The sequence below is a fragment of the Onychostoma macrolepis genome, chromosome 11 (assembly GCF_012432095.1).
Source record: "Onychostoma macrolepis isolate SWU-2019 chromosome 11, ASM1243209v1, whole genome shotgun sequence".
Classification (NCBI taxonomy): Eukaryota; Metazoa; Chordata; class Actinopteri; order Cypriniformes; family Cyprinidae; genus Onychostoma; species Onychostoma macrolepis.
The window spans coordinates 17,278,844-17,300,863 of NC_081165.1; the positions used below are offsets into that span (position 1 = coordinate 17,278,844).

A 22,020-nucleotide genomic window follows, 5' to 3' on the forward strand; every position below is an offset into this window, starting at 1 on the left:
TACTTCATACTGCTTTAGATTAGATGCACGTATTGAAGATGGAAATATTTTTAGTGGACAGAACAGATGGGGTAAGTACAATTGACTATTTTCTAGAGGTTTTAAACATAGTGAAGCATATCAGCCAGGACTGCTTTTCCACATGATGCATTGAGCACTAACAGGCTCCCTCGATGAATGACAGCTGCAGGATGTGGGAGCTCTCTAGCCAGACTCTTAAAGGGACAGTTCACCTAAAAATGAAAAATATGTCATTGTTTACTTACAGCTCGTGTTGTTCTAAACCTCTATGACTTTCTTTCTTCTGTGGAAGACAAAAGGAGAAATTTATCAGAATGCCTTTTCTCTGCAGTGAAAATGAATGGGCTGACAACACACAAAGAAGTATGCAGTAGGCCTACACAAATTTAAAATCATGAATAGGCTATACAAATGTACATTTCACAGAATATTTCATCAAATGTCAAGGTTTTCTGATAACACTTCACAATAAGGTTCCATGTGTTGTTGTTTTTAATGGTAATTTCTAGGCCTGTCACTAACAATAATTTTGGTAATCGAGTAATCGGATGATTATTCTGACGATTAATCGAGTAACCTTATAATTATAATACATTTTTGTGGTAATAAAAATAGACCCAAGTGAACAATAGCCTTTATAATTACTTGAAAATAGGCTAGCTATAATAACAATGAGGTGATAATAATTTGTTCAAATAAAGAATCAGAAGCAAGTGATCATATGGTTGTATTGAACAAAGCTTAAAATAAAGCATTATGAACAGAGCTAATGTACTGTACATTATGCATTATAACAAATTACTGCAGAGGGCACCAATGGCCTGACGACTGTTTTACACATTACTACGTGATCTAATCCTTGTTTAATAGCCTATTGACTAAACAACATTTAATTCAATTGTCCACTCAATCTTTAAAATTTGGCCATTTATTTATGACAGAAATGCTACAGCCACTGTAATTTCTTGAATATGTGGGGTAGGGCTGTCAAGATTCCTCCTCGATTCAATTTGAGTAGCCTACTTGATTTAAAAAAAAACTCATGTCCAGTAACTAGCAAAATACCGGAAGTGGCGCATTCCACGCATGTAAAAAATTGTTCAGCATTAGGCTACTCCTGCTGTTTTCCTCTGAAGAAAAAAACATCATACAGGTTTGATTGGTTGGTGACCCCTTTTTCTGTCTGACTAATTCTCACTCCTCTTGATTGGCCCTACAGCACTGGCTTGTTTGCCATCAGAGCTGATGAGTCATACAAAAACTGTAATTATTGGATGTATATGTCAGCATTAGTTTCCCAGCCAGCTGAGGTCAATGCCACACTGAATACTTTTCAGTGTGATGTTGTTGTGGGGAAGAAGACTGATGTGCCTCTTTTAATTTGTTGGATACGCTGATGCACTGATTGATAGAGGCAAACAAGGGTTAGGCGTGATTGCCGGGGACTATGAATAAATGCATTCAAATGGGCATGGATGCGAGATTTTTACAGTCGTAATGGACTTACAATAATTCTGGCAGCCTTCGCTAAGTGAGAGGGATTAATGGTAAATGGAAGCTTGCGCAGGGAGCTGCCGAGCCCATGGGAGAAGGATTAGAGAAGGGCAGACTGCATGCCAATGAGCCGAATCATCTGGAGGGTTGCAGCAAAGCTTGATGAACTAACCAAGCCAGACACATACCAGCCGAGATCACGCACATAGGTACACCTATGCCAGTGAAGGCAAATGGGGCTATTAACTGTGATGAAATTTTGGAATTACATGATGAAACGTTTTTTGTAATTACAGAGTGACATAGAGTAGTCATCCATGCTGAAAAAAAGTTTTTTTTTTAATTAAAAAAAATTACTGTTCCCTGAATGGTAGTGTAAACGCAATCCTGCTTTTCATGTAAATTAGATTTCGTAATGATCGTTTTTGTAATCCTTTTTAATGAAATACAATAACAGCTATTTTAGAATTTCTGGCTATTATCACAGAAAAATACTCTGTAAGAGCTGCAGAAACACTGACAGTGTGAAAGCCCAATGCGAGCATGCAGTATGTGTGAAAAAGGCCTTTGATTGCTATCCTATGGTTGACACTTGGTCCAAATGGAGTGCCAGCACTGGCTTTATTTTTCATGGGCTGTGTTCTTTTTGCCCAGAGCAATTCAAGAAAAGCAATAACAGCTCAGAGAGTCTCATGGCCTCATGTTATCTGATATAAATGACAGGGCAATTATTCCATCAGTGAAGTTATAACAGTGCTTTATGTATGGGCGGTTGTTGCTGTATAATGTAAACGTGGCCGTAATAAAATATCAAACACATATAGGCTGGGATGGTATCAGTGTGTGCGCTGATTCTGATCTGTCTTTCATTCGTTCTCTCCAGCTGTGCAATCTCTGAACAGCCTGAATGATCAGATCGCTCACTTTATGGTGAACAGACCGAACGCCATGAGCCATGAAGAGGACACCTTTCTGCCCACCGAGAGGGATACTTTGAGCCAATCCATGGCTCTAATGAGACACCTGCTCATGGACGCACAGGTAAAAAAACACCTTATATCAGTTAAATTTGTCTGCCATTGAAAACTGAACCAAGAATGTCTTTTAAATTTCATTGCTATTGCTGAATTTTGTATTTGAACGGACTAAACTAACTGCACTGTTTAATTTAGCAACAATATTATGTGTTATATAATGTAGTAGATTATATTATCTATCTATTGATTACAATATAAAGATACTGATTATATAATATATAAAAATTGTTTTGACAGTATTAAACTTCAGAGAATATGTCTAATCGACTGGGGAAACATTATTCAGCATTCTAAGTATTCTACATATCAGGGAATGAAAATTAGCATACTATTCAAAATTAATGCTGCAATAATCCAATATGACAAAATCACAAAAAATGTGTTTGAATAATTAAATTCCTCATTCAATTCAGATTCCAATTCAACATCCCATGTGGCCAATTCCATTGCAATGAACACCTAATAAACTGACAGGGAGGCAATATTATGTTATATTTATCTATTATCATCATCACCATTTATCATAAAATGATAGTAATAATCATTTTATAACAGCAATTCGAACAAAAACTGCAATCAATTAGCACTGAGGAATTAATTATATACATGTTTGATGCCTCTCCAGCCAACTTGTTTCTGAAGGAGCTGAAAAATGATTGTTATTCATGAGAAGACGAGACTCAGAGGGAACATCAGCAGTTGAGCTTGTGATGACTCATTCCTAATTATTTTCAATGGGGACATCATGAAGAAATTTCAACACATTAATCAAGTAGCTTTAGCCTTAGGCAGACCTCTGTGGCATGACACTTAACTCCTGATTGCATCTATGTCGCACAGGCTTCAATAAGTCAGGACAACACATCTACACCCCCGGATCCATTAATGGCTCTGTCTGTAGAGACGCTGTCCACAGTCACACTAAAAACACAATCTGTAATCACTGAAAGATTTCAGCTCAAACCTGGTTTACGCCCAGCGGCTAAAAAACATCTCTTGTGAACTGACCTGCTGTTGTCCCTCATGTATACTGTTGTTCAATACTTTGGGGTATGTAAGATTTTTCTTTTCTTTTTGAAAGAAATTCATAATTTTATTTAGCTAGGATGTGTTAACCCCTTAACTGTCACTCACAGTTTTGAACATAGACATTATAGTGCACTATCCAAACATACATTTTTATAATTCATGAACGAAAACATTTTGTAAGATGATTTTGATGTACCATTTCCATGGTAATGCAATGTCTGATTTTAAAATGGGTTTCAAAGGATGAATTTTGAGATTTTAAGTTTTCAATTGATATGTAATTTCATATGATTTCTACAGGGGGATAGGGAAAAAGGCAACCAAGAAGACTGTCTGTGACAAAGGTCAGAAGTCCTGTTTTGATGTAGATTTTTCAGGTGCACTCTTGTCATAAATTAATCTATTAATTTTCCTACATCATTTGCTAACAAAAAAAAAGTGGTAAAATATCTCTTTAGGAGTCTTAGACCTTTCCAACGATATATGCTTTGTCATGATTAGATTAGGATTTAATTGTAAAATAGTGAAGCAAATTTAGGCGTCCCACAGTGTTACTGACGAGACGTGAGACGTGCGGATCCATATGCAAGCTTTTAATGAGCAGAGACGTGGTCATAACAGGCAGGGTCGAACAGTGGCAAACAGATATAACATGGGCGAGACAGAGTAAACAAAGACAAGCGTGGGTCGAGGATCGGCGAACAGTATCCAAAGGGGTTAGACAAGAGAGGCAATCCAAAACGTAAGCGATAGTCCAGGCAGGGGAAAACACAATCCGACAAAGGCGAGGCAAGACTAGGAAAACTAACAGGGGCTCTGTAATAGAGCCCTGCACGGGCCTCAAATTTAGGCCCTAGCCCGGCCCTGGCCCGAGATGCTCAGGCCCTAGCCCGGCCAGTGTCCAACAGCTTATCAGAATTACCGGCCCGAGTCCAACCCGAGCCCGTCTTTTTTTTCCCCCTTCTCCCAAAAAGGCTCATGTTTCAGCTATTAAAATAGTTCAGTTTTGTATATAATGGCAAAGTGATTATATTTCGGGTTTTTTTTCTTTATTAAATTAATTTTGAAAAACGTTTGGAGCATTTTTTGTTCGTTAAACAAGTTATTTTTTTCTTAAAGTAACTACCAAGCAGCCAGCGGCAGACCGGCAGGCTGATCAGCATGTTTGATCAATTTAGCCTTCTCAAATCATCTCGACTTGCCTAAAATAAAATCTATAGATATACTAAAACAGTTCAAGCATATAACAATGTTTAAAGGTTAAACCTAGATAAATGTGCGCTCCAATAGTTTGTGCGGAGAACAGAAGCTAAAGCGGAGGACATGGAGGCACCAGCGCAATCAATTGCATTTTTTTTTTCAATGGAAACAACTTAAAATAGGCCGTAATTTTTGCTCATAAAGGTAAGAGTAATACATAATTCTGAACTGTAAAGGGTCTACTTCTATTTGTGTGCACTCACAATATCAACAAAACGTCGTGCTTTTAAGAAAACGATAGCTTTCTGCCGTCTCGTCTTGAACAGGAGCGCTTCACAAAAATGAACCGAAAGTCAGCGAATACATGCCTCACAGACATGATAAATATATCTATAGAAAGCTTTAAATTACTACTTAACGAAATAAATCAAATCGAAAACAAAAACTCATTCATTATAATCATAATCCGTGAAGATGCACTTCTCTCTAAAGGCGCATCTAATGAGGAGATGAATCCACACTGATGCAACACGGACACAGAAAACACTAGTTTATTAGTAAGTAATTCAAATATCTCCTTACTATTTCCCTTGGACACATTCATGGTAATTACTTTTGCTGGGGCTTTACGGCAAGCTTTATTGCGTGTATTTGAACGCAGAACAGCTGCGCTGATGGTGCGATCGCTGCTGCTGGACACTAAACACCGTCGAACCGCTCTTCACAGTCGCGGCACGGTCTCGTGTTGTTTCCAGCAGCGCGGCAATTTTTTTTTCGTCACTAATTTATAATAATAATAATAATAATAATTCCTTACATTTATATAGCAGGCCCGGCCCTCGTCTGAACTATGACTTGAAAATTGGCCCGAAGCCCGGTCCTAGGGACGTAAAAAATTCGGGGCCCATTGGGCCCGGGCCGAAATGCAGGGCTCTACTCTGTAGGGCAGCGATAATGCATACAATACTCGGCAGAGAGGGAGAGAATGTCCAAGGCTTATAAAGAGTGTCTGATTGGATACAGCTGTGTGCGTGTGATCAGGTGAGCCTGTGATTAGTGAGATGGCTGATGGGAAATGCAGTCCATTGTGATGTGTGGTGTGAAAGTCAATATGATGGCAGGGCGACCTCTTGTGGCAGTCGGATAGAAGAGCAGGCCCAGGATTCGTAACATAGCCTCCCCCCAAGGAGCGGCTTCCAGACACTCTTAGACAATCCAGGAGGGTGGTGGAGCGGAGGCAGAACAGGGGGAGGGATGGAGGGCCAGGTCCACGTGGAAGTGGAGTGACCGGGGACCAAGGTAGAGCAGGAAGCCAGGGCAGAGTGGACGGGATAGGAGCCCACCAGGGTGGAGCAGAAGACCACCAGAGCCAGACAGCAGACCACCACGGCAGCACAGACAGAACAGGCGGAGCAGAAGACCACCAGAGCCAGATAGTGGACAACCGCAGCGGAGCAGACGGAACAGGTGGAGCAAAAGACCACCAGAGTGGAGCAGACGGACCTGAAGACCACCACGGTGGAGCAGATAGAGCAGGAGTCCACCACGACGGATCAGGAACCCACAGCAGAGCCTGGGACCTAGGGAGAACTGAGACATAAAAAGGAGAGAGAACATGCACGGACCCAAGGACCGAGGCAGGGAACACAGGAAGTTCGTAATTAGTCTCCATAGCTGTGACAGGACAGAACGAGAGTTCATTGACGGCCTCTATAGCCGTGACAGGACAGAACGAGAGTTCATTGACGGCCTCCATAGCCCTGACAGGACAGGATGAGAGTTTGCTGACGGCCTCCATAGCTGTGACAGGACGATGATTCGCAGGCGGCCTCCATAGCCGTGACAGAATAGGGCGAGAGTTCACAGACGGATACCGCTGACACCTCTGGAGGTTCTGCAGCAGTTGCCGCCACCTCTGGAGGTTCTACAGCGGTAAACTCAGGACACAGGGAGAGTTTAGTAACGGTCTCTTCGACCGCAACACAACAGGTTGAGAGTACATTACTGGGCGCCACCACCATACAAGGGGCTGAGGTGAGCCCCGCCGCTTCTGGAGGTTCTGCAGCATGTGCCACCACCTCTGGAGAAGCTGTGGCAGCTGCCACCACCTCAGACACTTCTGCGGTGGTGTACGCAGCCCAAACACAACATCAAGCGATTCCCATCAGGGGAAGCGTTTCGGACAGGGGAATAGGAACAGGAGGGTTACAGTGAGCTGGTTTAGGGATACCAGCCATGCGTGCAGACACCAGCGGTACATCCCTCACACTAGACATCAAACTGGGATAATGGGCGACTGACCTTGATGATCTGGGTGTGTCAGAGGAGACGTGACGTGACTCTGGAAGGTCAGCGGAGACGTGATGTGACGTGACTCTGGAAGGTCAGCGGAGACGTGCTGTGACGTGACTCTGGAAGGTCAGCCGTGACGTGCTGTGACTCTGGACGAACAGCCGTGACGTGCTGTGACTCTGGACGAACAGCCGTGACGTGCTGTGACTCTGGACGAACAGCCGTGACGTGCTGTGACTCTGGACGAACAGCCGTGACGTGCTGTGACTCTGGGAGATCAGCGTAGATGTGACTTGACTCTGGATGATCAGCTGAGACGTGAAGTGACTCTGGATGATCAGTTGAGACGTGAAGTGACTCTGGATGATCAGTTGAGACGTGAAGTGACTCTGGATGATCAGCTGAGATGTGAAGTGACTCTGGGAGATGAGCTGAGACGGGGCAAGACTCTGGGAGATCAGTTGAGACGTGACTCGATTGATGACGACCAACTGTGACTTGACTTGGCTCTTTAACAGCAACTGTGACTTGATTTGACTCTTTGACATTAACTGTGACTCGACTTAGCTCATGAAGATCAGCTGTGACTTGGCTCGACTCGTGAAGATTAGCTTTGACTTGGCTTGATTCGTGAAGATTAGCTTTGACTTGGCTTGATTCGTGACGATCAACGGTGACTTGACTTAGCTCATGAAGATCAGCTGTGACTTGTCTTGACTCGTGAAGATCAGCTTTGACTTGGCTTAACTCGTGAAGATCAGCTGTGACTTGGCTTGACTCACGAAGAGAAGCTGTGACCTGGCTTGATTCGTGAAGATCAGCGGTGACTTGACCTGATTCGTGAAGATCAATGGTGACTTGACTTGGCTCATGAATGGCAGCAATGACATGAAGGGGTGATTTTGTGGCCGCCATTTTGTGAGCATGCTCTAGCGTAGCTGCCATTACATGAGTGAGTGCAGTGTCGCATTTATCCGCGACACCCACAGTGAACACTGAACCAACAGTCAATAAAGCATAGTCCATAAAATCACTCAGACACGAACGGGGACCTTCAAGGGTTAATCGTGATTTGAGCGGCTGGTTAATGCCCTCACAAAAAAAAGTCTATGAGCAAACAGTCAGGTAAATCAGAATCATTAGCGATCTCCAAGTACTCTAGAATGTAACTCTTGAGGGATCGAGTGTCCTGCTTGAGAGCTAATAGCAGTTTTGATGCGTCCATACCTGGCCAGTGTCCATCTGAAAAACTGCTGGATCCTTTTGTGGCCGAGTATTCTGTTACGGGACTGACGAGACGTGAGACGTGCGGATCCATATGCAAGCTTTTAATGAGCAGAGACGTGGTCATAACAGGCAGGGTCGAACAGTGGAAAACAGGTATAACATGGGCGAGACAAAGAGTAAACAAAGACAAGCGTGGGTCGACGATCGGCGAACAGTATCCAAAGGGATTAGACAAGAGAGGCAATCCAAAACGTAAGCGATAGTCCAGGCAGGGGAAAACACAATCCGACAAAGGCAAGGCAAGGCAAGGCAAGGCAAGGCAAGGCAAGGCAAGGCAAGGCAAGGCAAGGCAAGGCAAGGCAAGGCAAGGCAAGGCAAGGCAAACAGGGGCTCTGTAGGGCAGCGATAATGCATACAATACTCGGCAGAGAGGGAGAGAAAGTCCAAGGCTTATAAAGAGTGTCTGATTGGATACAGCTGTGTGCGTGTGATCAGGTGAGCGTGTGATTAGTGAGATGGCTGATGGGAAATGCAGTCCATTGTGATGTGTGGTGTGAAAGTCAATATGATGGCAGGGCGACCTCTTGTGGCAGTCGGATAGAAGAGCAGGCCCAGGATTTGTAACACACAGAGGTGACAGTTAAGAGGTTTTAAATTAATCAAAAGTGACTGAGATCTTTTTTGTAACACATCTTTACTATTTCATATAAATGCTATTTTGCTCTTTTGAACTTTCTATTTATCAAAGAATCCTGAAAAAAAGTACCAAGGTTTCCACAAAAATATTAAGCAAAGCAACCATTTTCAACATTAATAATAATAATGTTGAAAGCACTAAATCAGTATATGATGATCAGAATGAATTCCGAATAAAATTCAGCTTTGCTATCACAGGAAAAAAATACATTTTATTTTAAAAAAGGATAAATAATAAAAGTTATAATGAAATAATTAATTAAAATGATAACGTTTATTTTAAATTCTAATTATATTTCACAATATTACTGTTTTATTGTATTTTTAATCAAATAATGCAGCTTTGGTGAGCAAAAGAGACTTATTTCAGAACATTAAAAAAATCTTACCAACCTCAATTGTCTTTAATGTGATTATCCACCCCAAAATGAGTTTATTAATCGAACATCTCTTTTTTTGTGTTCCACAGAAGAAGAAAAAATAACTTTTGAGTGAACTGTCCCTTTAAGACATTACTGGCTGCTACAGTACCACTAGGTTTGTCCTAGGGTGATGTGTGATATATGTATAAAAGTAAAGTGTGTAATTTATTCTCAAACAAACAGACTGCACTTCCGTTTGGTGCCACTAGTGGAACAGAATTCAGACATTTCTAGTAATCTATTTAAGTGCTTCCCTCATCTGTATTCATTTTGCATAGTGTTGAAGATGTTTTGGCAATGCTTTTGGGGTCACATAGAAGTTCATGCATACAGGGTCAAGGGAAGTCGATGTCGAGGAGGACCAAAGCATTTTTAAATGTCGTAATTTGAATAACTGAATGTCACTTTGTTGAAAGAGGCGCATAAATAATTTACTGTGCCCCATTTTCTGACACCCGGGATTCAAATGCACCATTCAGAAATCATTAGCACACTCTCCTTCTTTGACAATGGATATTGCATTTAACTGGAATCACTCTTTCCGACTTGGAAAACAGTGGAAAGAATAATCAAAGGAAGCGTTTGCTTGTGTGGCTAGTCTGGGACAAAACATTTCGTGTGCCTCAGGATGTCGGATAAAAGTATCCACTACCTGATTTCGCTGTTGTTGTTGAGGGAAACTAGTCTCCATGTGCTGATCCACTTAATTGTTTCCTACTTCCATCCCCAGGATGCACGTCGAGGGAATGTTTGTGCGCAGTACAATGCCTGTCAAAGGCTTTTTAAAAAGTTCTTTCCTGAACATTGCAATCTTTCCTTCACATCAACACAGTTGTTTACATACAAAACAGAAACACCACTCTGGCTACAAACTGTGAATGCTAAAGTTTAAAAAGCAACCACTAAGTCCGAATAAGTAACCCTCTGGGTGCTTGCTTAGGCAGCTACATTGAGTTTGATTGGTGGATTTTACAGTTGATTTTCCCTGTGCTCATTCTCATAACTCTCTCGCTCATCCTTGTTAAATGATGAATGTTCACAGTGGCGAGACATAGTGATGTATTTGGCTAATCAATTAGACACAACGCAGATATGCTTGATTGATAACACGACACGTCCCCATTTTTCAGAATATATTTCTTACTTGCAGTGTCATTGATTAAGGAGAAAGTAATTCAGCAAAAGGCCATCGCCTTCAATTGTAGGTGGCTACGTGCCAACTGTGCAGAGAGATTGTTAGCCTCAAGTTGCTTTCTCTTTCAGAACTGGAGTAGCGAGACTTTATGATGGATGAGAGTGAATTCATGAATAGATACTGGGTCTCAAGTGCTGTTAATATGTTAAACCTAGGGCTGCTTTTTTTGGGATAAAAATAGCAATCGTGATGGTAATTATTATTATTTTTATGGCTATCATTATTCATTTAAAATATATTAAAGTATATCATGTAATGTACATATATAAATCAATAATTTAAGACAAGAAACATTAATTAATGTATAATATATTTCACTGTAACATACCAAAAATCATTATTTAAGAAAAAAATATTCTAATTAAAATAATTATTTTACAGGGGAAAAAACAAAACAACAGTAAAATTACAATACTAATATTTATGCTTTTACGTTTTAATTTTGCCAAAAGTAAAATCTGCATGGGAAACTTTTTCCCTCACATGAAATTTCTCAAAGCGATGGTAAAACTGACTTAAGTCACATCACGATTTTGGTTTTATTCTGATTAATCGTGCATCCCAAGCTAAACCTCAAAGATAGAAACAGTTCTAAAAAGTATTCTTATGAAAAATGCTGTTTTGCACTTCACACTCTGGTGAAAATGACTCTCACTGAAAAAGATTAGATAGTTGAGGGTTTATGCTGTTTTGTTATGGATTTTGTGCCAGGTTGAATCTGCTTAATAGTTTATAGCAGAAATTTGCATTCTCACTGCATTGCAATATTATAGAAAAACAATACTATTATCTGTACATCTTTAGCTTTATGAAAGTAATCCTTCAGTATCTAACTGCAGTTTCAGACAGTTTATAGAGAGAATAAAAATCACTAAAAGCAATCAAAGCACCAGTTCCCTCATTTTATTTGTAGAATGCACTATAGCATTTTAGATAATCAGCCATGATTTCATTGCTCTGACAACGTGAGCCTAGGAGCTTGTGCTTGAAAATGTTAATCCTACATATGAGTCTAGAGATAAAGAGAAATCCCAGATACATAATGCGTCCCAGAAACTTCCATCTGCCTGTTTTTACTACACCAGCAGTTCCAGTTGAAGCCTGAGGGGATTTGCTGGCTACATAAACATAAAAAATGTGTATAGGTTAAGAGTCTAAAACAGTGACAGCTTCAGTCTTGACTGAGAGTTTGCTTCCTTCAACAATTTATTTTCTCTTCATGAGTTAGCTGGGAAGCTCTCTACACATTTTGGAGAGCCTTAACTGCGAAGACTGCCCTTGAACACCATTATAGTTCAATTCAAGGCAATAATGGACAAGCACTCCAGTGCAAGACTATATATACAGGTTCATAATCGTGACTGAGAGTCACGCACATTTCCAGTATACTTGGAGGAGATGTGTGACGGAAAAAAGCGCCAAGGTCTCCAGTCAACATCAGCACAACGCTTAAGCTGAATCCAAAATAAATTGCTCGTTGTCAGACCTCTTTCTCAGCTGTCAGGTAATTTGGGCATCATAGTCCCTGAGCCTCTGTTCAAGCACATTTCAACTTTATACAGCACATGCACGTTAAGCCTAATTGTTCTCTTGAAAGCCGTGATGTGTTTTGACCTCAGGAACTACAAAATGACTCGGTCAGGATCCACTCCAGAACCTTTTGCTACTGGAAATGTTTCAGTAAATTAGGGCACAATGCAGGTGAAGTGCTTCTGTGTGCCATGCTCTTCATCATTAATTGCACTTATCAACACTGGTGACAGCCTCTTAGGAAATGAGGAGTGTTATTTTTTTACACGAGCACTTGCAATTACATTATGCCTGATTTTTGACACTTCCCCCATCTGTGCACAAGAAAATTACAGGCTTTTTGTATACACGCTAAACATTAACCCTATAAAGCCTATACTGTGTCAAATTTGATAAGCACACATCCAAGGCTCAAAAATGATCAACATGCTCAAATCTTTGCTGAAAAACCTGTTGTACACAATCGACTACATGCCTGCTGTCTTCTGATTGATAGTTTATACTTTATTAGTGGTACACGTGTGTTTTTGTTATGTGATTTTTATAAAATAAACATAAGAATAAAAGTTATATTGTTAGTAATATTTTAAGATTAAGATTAGGTGGACTGAAGCAACTGAAGAGTGACAAGTGATATTTATATGCAGTTCATGTAATGATTTTTATAACGTAAACCTAAGAATAAATGGTAACGCTTTACAATAAGTTAACATTAAATTAACTCACAAAAAATAACAATGAGCAAAATTTTTGTTACAATATTTATTACATTTTATGTTATTTAATAAAAATATAACTTTATGGTTAGTTCATGTTAGCTAAGGTGCATTAAATAATATTAACGGAAAGAATTTTTGTTATTAATGTATTAATAAATGTTGAAATTAACATTAACTAAGATTAATAAATGCTTATAATAGTTTTTATTGTTAGCTTATGTTAACTAATATCAACAAATGAAACTTTACTGTAAAATGTAACCAAACAAATGTTATATTGCTAGTAATATTTCAAGATTACTGGACAGAAGCAACTTAGGTTTACTGTATATAATTTTTAGAAACTCATGATAAATATGTTAAGGCTTTTTTTCAGAAGTTTCAATAAACTGTTCAGTTTCAAAATTAAATTTTCAGACTATTATTATTTTATATTTCAGGCTTTACAGAGTTGCTAACATCGTGAATAAATGTTTTTCATTTTACAGTTTTATTTTACATGCAGCCTGTGTGTGTAGTATCGTGTGATTGTCTGTGATCAGTATTTTAATCAGATTTGTTAGTAATCCAGTAATCCCATTTTTGCTGTAATTTGTCGTCTCTTTTTGTTTATTTGTTACACGCCGTTGAGGCCTCCGTTCCATTGTGAAAGATCATCTGGAGAAGTTTTAGCATATTGAATATCATTGGGCAGATTGTGATAGGTAGAAAATTAATTTGGATAGAATTTCCAATGTTTCTCTTTGAACGTGCTCCAGGAATTGATTGCTTCATTTGTCATTTGCACAGATGAATTATGTATGTGTTGCTTGCTAGAGGGGAGGGATTAATCAAATACATTTTGATAGGTTGTGTATATGCGTGCGTGTATGTGTGTGTGTGTGTGTGTGTGTGTGTGATGCGACAGAACGTGACCTGTTTGCATGCAGGGGCAATAGGATTTCAAAGAGTGTCTGCTGGACCAATACGGAAGTGTTGATTGGCTGATAGGCTGTGACAGCTCATACTGCCCCACTCTTTTACAGTCAATGATGTTTCCTGTTTGGAACTGAGGACTAATTAAAATGATGTCACATATTTTTTTCCCTATGCATCTCCAGACTAGTTTGGTCTAGGTCAGAGGTCCGTATGAGGTAAGAGTAGAATAGCAATCAAGATACGTATCTTGAGAAAGCTGGCTATATAAATTGATCCCAACCAGAATGTAAACAGTCTACAGAAAAACCAATCTGATAACATGATGAAAGGCATGATCTTACTTTTAAGATGAAAATAAGAGATTATGGCTTTTAGGCTAGATGCTTTTAACTGCCTGGAAATGTGATTGCATATGCTGTAATCTGTGAAGGGGCTAATTTGTTCCATTATAATACAGACTTTTGGCAGAATCGCATCTTTAATTACTTATTGACCAATCAAGGTTGATCGGAGTGAATGCAGGCTGAGGCGTCGTGATTAAATGGTTTCAAAGGCTGAGGTATTGATCAGTGTGGTTTGAGTTGCACCCACTGGACTGATTCTTGGCTTGAGCGTTTAAGATATACAGTATTCTTTACTGCTTAATAGAATCAGTGATGCAAACCATTGTGAGAAAATGACTCGGACAACAATTCCCAGGCATGTTATACAAGTCTCTTCAAGTTTTACACTCACATACACTACCCTTTAAAAACTTTTTGGTACGATTTTAAAATGTTTTTTAAAGAAGTCTCTTATGCTCACCAAGGCTGAATTTATTTGATCAAAAATACAGTAAAAACAGTAATTATGTGCAATCTTATTACAATTTAAAATATCTCTTTTTATTTTAATATATTTTAAAATGTATTCCTGTGGCTAAGCTGAATTTTCAGCACCATTTCTCCAGGCTTAGTGTCACACGATCCTTCATAAATCATTCTAATTATGCGATTTGCTGCTCAAGAAACATTTCTTATCATTATCAATGTTGAAAACAGTTGTGCTGCTTAATATTTTTGTGGAAAACATTTTTAGGATTCTTTGATGAATACAAAGTTTAAAAGAACAGTATTTATCCAAATAAAACTGAATGTCTTTACTATCAATTTAGTTCAGTTTAATGCATGCTTTTGAATTAAATGTGTTAATTTCAAACATTATTTTTGTTGCAATTATTGTACAATAAACTTTTGGAACGGTAGTGTGCTATACAGTACAGTATTTCCTATAATAATAAACTATTACTAAACAGTCAGTCAGAGAGAGTATGTATAGGGAATCTGACAATGACTCAACATTTAAGCATAGAAGCAAATAGGTATAACAACACTGGTGGGGGCTGGTGTGAAACACTGAGATAAAGACTCTCTTGAGCGTAGCATCTTAATTCTTCTAGACCTCAATGGATTTCAAGAGCTCTCGTCTGAATTCTTAAAGGGGTCCTATTATGCTTTTTCTCTTTTTGAATTTTAGTCAGTGTGTAGTGTGTATGTTTGGTAATAAAACGGTCTACAAAGTTACAAATCTCAAAGTCCACTCCAAAGGGAGAAATTTCGTTTTAAAAAAATCCCTTTTCAAGAACTACAACGAACAGCTCATTTGGACTACAAAGTTGTTTTCCTGTATTTGTGATATCAGAAAGTGGCTCATTAGAATAACATTAAAATAAATCCCGCCTACAGAAATTTGAATGGTTGGCCAGTGGAGAGAAGGCTTGGCTGAGCACTGCACGTTTCAAAATCGAAACCCGGTGCGGGTGTTTTTATATCACTGTATTTCTGAAGGAAACCGACTCTCTTCAGAAAATTTTGGATGTCATTTTCATTTCATCTTGCATGTAATGTCTGATGAAGCAGCGTTTGTGAGCGGAGCTCTGCTTTGTGTACAGCGTTACCAGGAAACCTCACTCTCTACTCCAACAGCGTCTCCCGCTGGCAGAGAATTCATTTGCATATATGCCGCCACAAATAGTGTAACTCCATGGGACTATGGTATAAATAAATTAAACTGTATAACAATTTCACTACAATTCATGTTATAATGTTAGAATTAAAGAACAATAAACATAATATATATTACCGTTGCACTTATCTGTACATAGTAAATGCTGATATTTTTAAGCTGTTGTTGACATCCTATCTAAACACGATTTAGCCCCCAAAAACAAACAAAAAAAACAACAACAATAATGTTACCACTTTAATATGTCTTGCAATATCTGTGCGTGCAAAGGTTATGCGCAATCCTCTTGTTCAATATTCTCGGGGTCTGAATCCAACTCAAATTGATGTAGTCCAGGTGATATGTGAAAATAATGTTCACTTTTTCATAAAAGCATGAAACTTGGTATACACTTGTATAGTTTGCGGCCCTAAACATTTTCAGAAATGGAGCCATGGCAAAAACACCTTGTGGAGGAGACAATTTTACTTTCCGCCATAACCAAATTATGTATTTTGTGTGATACTTCCTGAACCAAACATGATAACACAGAAAAGGTGATGTCTATCCCTATGTTTTTGTCACGAATCTGGTCTGTACTTCCGTTCATTCACCACCAGAGGTCACTCGCTCACCACATGGACTTTCACACCACACATCACAATGGACTCCATTTACCATCATTCATTGCACTAATTGCACACACAGCTGTAGGCACTGATCACACAGCATCACTAATCACACACTCTATTTAAACCCTGGACTTTGTTTCCCTCTTGGCCGAGTATTGTATGCGTTTACCACTCCCCTAGCTGTAGCTACTCTACAGAGCCCTCTGGTCTCTCCTCAACCACCACTAGTGTGCAGCATCCACTTGGATGATGCGACAGCAGCCACAGGACAACGGCGCCAGTGCGCTCACCACACACCAGCTACAGGTGGAGAGGAGAGAGTGTCATAGAGCCAATCAAGTGGATGGGGATTATTGGGAAGCCATGATAGACAAGGGCCAGTGGAGGGAATTTGGCCAGGACACCGGGGTTACACCCCTACTCGTTACGATGAGTGTCATGGGATTTTTAATGACCACAGAGTCAGGACCTCGGTTTAACGTCTCATCTGAAAGACGGTGCTTTTCTACAGTATAGTGTCCCCGTCACTATACTGGAGCGTTAGGACCCACACAGACTGCAGGGTGAGCACCCCCTGCTGGCCTCACTAACACCTCTACCAACAGCAACCTAGTTTTCCCAGGAGGTCTCCCATCCAGGTACTGACCAGGCTCAGCCCTGCTTAGCTTCCATGGGCAACCGGTCTTGGGCTGCAGGGTGATATGGCTGTACAATGATACCATATACAGCAACATAAACTGTTCAGGTGAAGAGTTAATGGTGAAATCATCAATGTGAGAAGGAAATAACATGATCTGAGCATCACAGTATCACAGCATTTACAAGTCCATATTATGGCAATTAATTTTTTTCTTTCTTTGATATTTAAATAATATTTTATTCAATAATACATGAAAAGATTTTTTTCCAGAATACTATCATATTTCAGATATATATATATATATTAAAACAAAATCATCACAGGTAAGTGTATTTTTTCTTACCTCTCAGGCAGAGTCAGGTAGGCGGTAGTGTGTTTCCAATACAATCTTGTTCTCTCTCAACAATGCTCTAACATCACATGCAGACGGCAACGCAGTGAGGTGAACATTTAATTGTTAATTCAGTGACTTTATGAGAAGGATTACAATGAAATCTCAGAAGATGCCGAATGAAATTTCAAATATATTTCATGTAAACTTGATTTACAATCACTCTCTGGGGCCAGAGTTGTCTATTATGTTGTCCACAAGGCGGAAGCCAGAGTCCTGCATGCGGGCAGGTACACACAAGTGAACCGCTAATATTTGATGTAACGGGTGGAAAAATATTTATGTGTAGGGTGTGGTGCGAGTGCGGGCCAAGCACAGGTGGCGGGTGCGGGTGCCACTGCCACTGATTGACAGCTGTAGAGATTATATTAAAGGGAGCACTCTTTGCTTGCTTTCTGTATTTAATCTATTCACAATTTGAATAAAAGTTTTAATAAGTGAGTTTTGTCTACCTCATGTAGGAGATTTAATGCAGGTTTGGTTCGGGTCCCAGTTTTTATGTCAAATGGGTCGGGTATGGGATTAAATTAGTGTTGCTGTCAGATAACGTGTCCGGTGTTCTGTGATTACTGCGATTGTGGGAAGATCATTTCACCAGCCAGGAAAGGTGAACGAAAATGCCTCTCTGTGATGTTACCACAAGGCATCGCTTACTCACAGATCTCAGGCTTCTGGAGGGGATGTAGCTTCATAAAAGTGAGGAGGAAGTATAGGGTGCTGAGCCTGTGGCTGTTCTGTACGCAAACATCAATGTCTTGAACTTGATTCGAAACGCAGCCGGTACCCATTGCTGGGAAATAAAGAGAGGTATGAAGTGGGCTCTTTTGGGCTTATGGAAGACCAGTCGTGCCGCTGCATTCTGAATCATTTGTCGAGGTTTGATTGCGCATGATGGAAGTTCAGCCAGAAGAGCATTGCAATAGTCCAGCCCAGAAGTGACAAGGGCCTGGGCAAGAAGTTGTGCAGCATGCTCTGTTTGGAAGGGCCTGATCCTCCTGATGTTGTGCAGTGCAAACCTGCAAGATCAAGCTGTCTTTACAATATGGTCCTTGAAAGTCAGCTGGTCACCAAAGAATGATTTTTTATGAACCTAGAAGGATGATGAAATCATGCTGTAAAGTCGGAATGGCAGGGAAAACGAGAAGCTCAGTCTTTGCCAGGTTGAGCTGCAGGTGATGTTCCTTCATCCATGCCGAGATGTTTACCAGGCAGCCTGAGATCCATGCAGCTACTATTGGATTGTCTGGTTGAAATGAATGATGCTGTGTGTCATCAGCATAGCAATGGTAGGAGAAATCATGTGCTTGTATTATGGGTCCCAGTGATGTAGTGTATAGGGTGAAGAGGTGGGGTCCAAGAAATGATCACTGGGAAACCCTGTAGCCAGTTGATGTTCTTTGGATACCTCTCCTCCCCAGGAAACCCTGAAAGTCCTACCTGTGAGATAAGATTCAAACCAGTGGAGTGCAGATCCGGTGATGGTAGACAGGATAATCTGATGATTCACACGCTCTAAAAAATGCTGGGTTAAATACAACCCAGTGCTGGGTAAATATAGGATAGAACACATGCTGGGTTGTTTTCAACCAACAGTTTCGTTAAATGTTTAACCTAACCTTCTGGCCAGTAACCCAACCGCCGAGTAAAAACAACCCAATCACTGCTTTCGTCCATATTTTACCCAGCACTGGGTTGTATTTAACCCAGAATTGTGCAGTGTCAAAAGTGGTAATAGATCCAGCAGAATAAGAACTGATGATCTGGAATCAGCTTTCGCCATCTGCAGGGCTAAAGTGACCGACAGCAAAGCAGTCTCAGTTTAACGGCCGCTGCTGAAACCTGATTGGTTAAAGTTCAGTTGGTCATTCTGTGAAAGAAATAATCTGTGTCTATAAAGGTGTGAACCAAATGGTCCATTCCATGAGAATAACAAAGGAACAGCATTCCTCAGGAATGTCTTGTAGATTGCAGGATCACCAGCGGAAAGGTCCTAACAGCATTGTTTCTAGCCCTTGTCTTCAGGTATAAAATTATATCCCACAGACAGAACTTTGGGAGAAGATAGGATTCATACAAGGGTTCAGATCGTTTGAGGGAAGATATGCTAACATCGTTATTGAAGAACCGCTACACTACCATCTTCAATAAATTCTTCTCCCCACAAAAATTTTGGTCAAGCCTACTTAATTTTTTGTATTAGTGACATCTAGTACATCTGTGGGTGAGCCACCCAACAGACTGCACAGCAAAAATACAATAAAGATGATGATACATGGGGCAAATTTTTAGGTTAGAAGGGCTAGTATGCGCTGGCCTGTCTAGACAGATATTGTCTTGACAAGAAGTTAAAGTGGATCATAATGTGTCAGTTACTGTATTTACATCCAGAGATGAGAAATGGGTGGGTGAGGGAAGAGAGGATTACACTACAGAGGAAAGATGGAAGAGTGAAAGGAAGCGTAGGTTTTGCCTAAAAGTAACTGGTAGAGGAATTGGTGGCATACAGGTAGTAATGTGTAGGTTAAATGTAATAAAGAAATGAGCAGAGATGTCTAGAGGTTTTACAAAATGTTGTCTGTGGTACAACTGCGTGTGTCAATTAAGTCAAGCTGGTTGCCTGATTTGTTAGTGCTTGTGGTGGTAAACCATTTGAGATCGAATGAAGCTAGTAGTGGAAGTGGAAGTCTGCAGTTTAAGGATTGGATTTCGAAGTCAGCAAAGACTACAAGTGGACTGCAATCCACAGAGAATGAGGACAACAGCCCATACAGCTCCTCTATAAAGGTGCGCAGTTGACCAGGAAGGCTATAAATCATTTCAATATGGAATTTAACAGAAGCATAATAGCATGAGTATTTCCAATTATTAGAAATGAGAAGACCAGTACCCTTCCAACCTGACGGGGGGTGTAAGAGAAAGGGGAGTTTGTTAGAGAGAACAGCAGTGGTTGCGGAGTCTTCTGGACGAATCCATATCTCAGTCAAGCCCAAGATACTAAGAGTAGACTGAGAAGTAATGGCTGGAATGAAGTCTGCTGACAGCTGACTGGAAATTCCAGAGACCCACAGAAAATGACAAAGGTGCAGCAGAAGAGGTGCAGATAGGACGCAGCTTAGCAAGATTGTGCTGTCGTCTGCGTGTGATGTTAGAGCATAGTTGAGAGAGAACAAGATTGTATTGGAAAAATAATACTGCCTACCTGACTCTGCCTGAGAGGTAAGGAAAAATACACTTACTTGAGATTATATATTTTTTTATATCTCTGAAATAAATGATTATATTCCTGAAAACAATCTTTTATTGTACTATTGTATAAAATATTAGTCAAGCTGGTATGTGGTGGGCTGCACATTGTTGGTGGTTGAGGAGATTCCCACTTCCATGTAAAGCGCTTTGAGTACAGAAAAGTGTTATATAAATGTATAGAATCAATAATTAATAATAATTAAAACAATCTTTTATTGGACTATTTAATAAAATATTAGTTAATTATCAAAGAAAGAAAAAAAAAAATTGCCAAATGGACTTTTGTAAATGCTGTGATGCTCAGATACTGTTATTTCCTTGAAAAAGTGAACATATCACCTCAAATTTTGCACATATCACCTGGACTAATGGCAGTATTGACTGTATTTTGGCAAGGGGCAGGACAGTACTGAAACACCGTTTAAGCTGTTCGCCAATCACAACGCACTGGGACAGCTAACCAATCACAATACATTTCGTTTTTCAGAAGGCGGGCCTTCATCAAACCCGGAACTAATCGAGCTGTTTGTGCCAGGCTGGGGTAGAAAGGTATTGTAATAATGTAAATTATGTGAAAAATAAGGCGATTTTCGAACCACCAAGCATGAGAGCATCTTCTAGTACACCCCCAAAACAAAATCAAGACTTTGTAAAAGAGCATAATAGGACCACTTTAAAACTTTTCAGAATAAAAGGTTCAGTAGAAAAACAAATAGATCTAACACAGAATCAAAGATAAGAGCAAATTCTAGTGGAGGGTGTTTGGAGAGAATTTTTTAGACCGCTTGTATTTAATTTTAATTAATGCATTTCAGATTCATGTGAGGCAGCAGGGGAACTAAGAACTGAAACAACAACAACAAATCTTATTGAACCATATGGACCTAGCTGCAAATGATAATATAATACATTAAGTCATTAAATAAATGTCTCAACAGATAAACTGTAGACTGTGTAATGTTTATTAATGTGAAGTTATTATTTATTCTGAAACACTGTAATAATTAACAACAGACACAAATAGACACAAATCTTTGTGAATACATACAATTTGTGAGATTAAGACGTACTTATTTAGTTATGTTAAGCGTTTTCATCACTATTATTACAAAAGTTAAATGTTGAATGTTATTGTGAGGCCAGTACCATGAAATAAAGGAGACGATATGCCAATTTAAAAAAAGAAGATACATTTAAAAAAAAGCTCAATTTTCTAAATAAGAAATAAGATATCTGAAATCATTTCTGTGCTTTGATATTCAGCAGACCTGCGTTGTTTACGGTCAGATTTCATCTTATTAAATGTCAGGTGTTCGTAGCCATTACTGTGAAACAGACGGGCTGCCAG

General features: G+C 39.7%; 1 protein-coding gene across 5 annotated transcripts in view; it reads left to right on the plus strand.

The window, feature by feature from the left end:
* Positions 1-22,020, plus strand: part of kaznb (kazrin, periplakin interacting protein b) — a 180,150-nt gene that overhangs the window by 35,130 nt on the left and 123,000 nt on the right. For 4 of the 5 annotated variants that reach the window (XR_009273347.1, XM_058791071.1, XM_058791079.1 and 1 more), the window contains exon 2: positions 2,399-2,556. Coding sequence is in view for 3 of the 5 variants with exons in the window: in XM_058791071.1 (XP_058647054.1) it covers positions 2,399-2,556 (158 nt within the window). In the remaining 2 variants the exon portion in view is untranslated. Of the gene's footprint in view, positions 1-2,398; positions 2,557-21,167; positions 21,222-22,020 lie in introns of those variants that run through there. The other variant, XM_058791073.1, reaches the window with a different exon arrangement.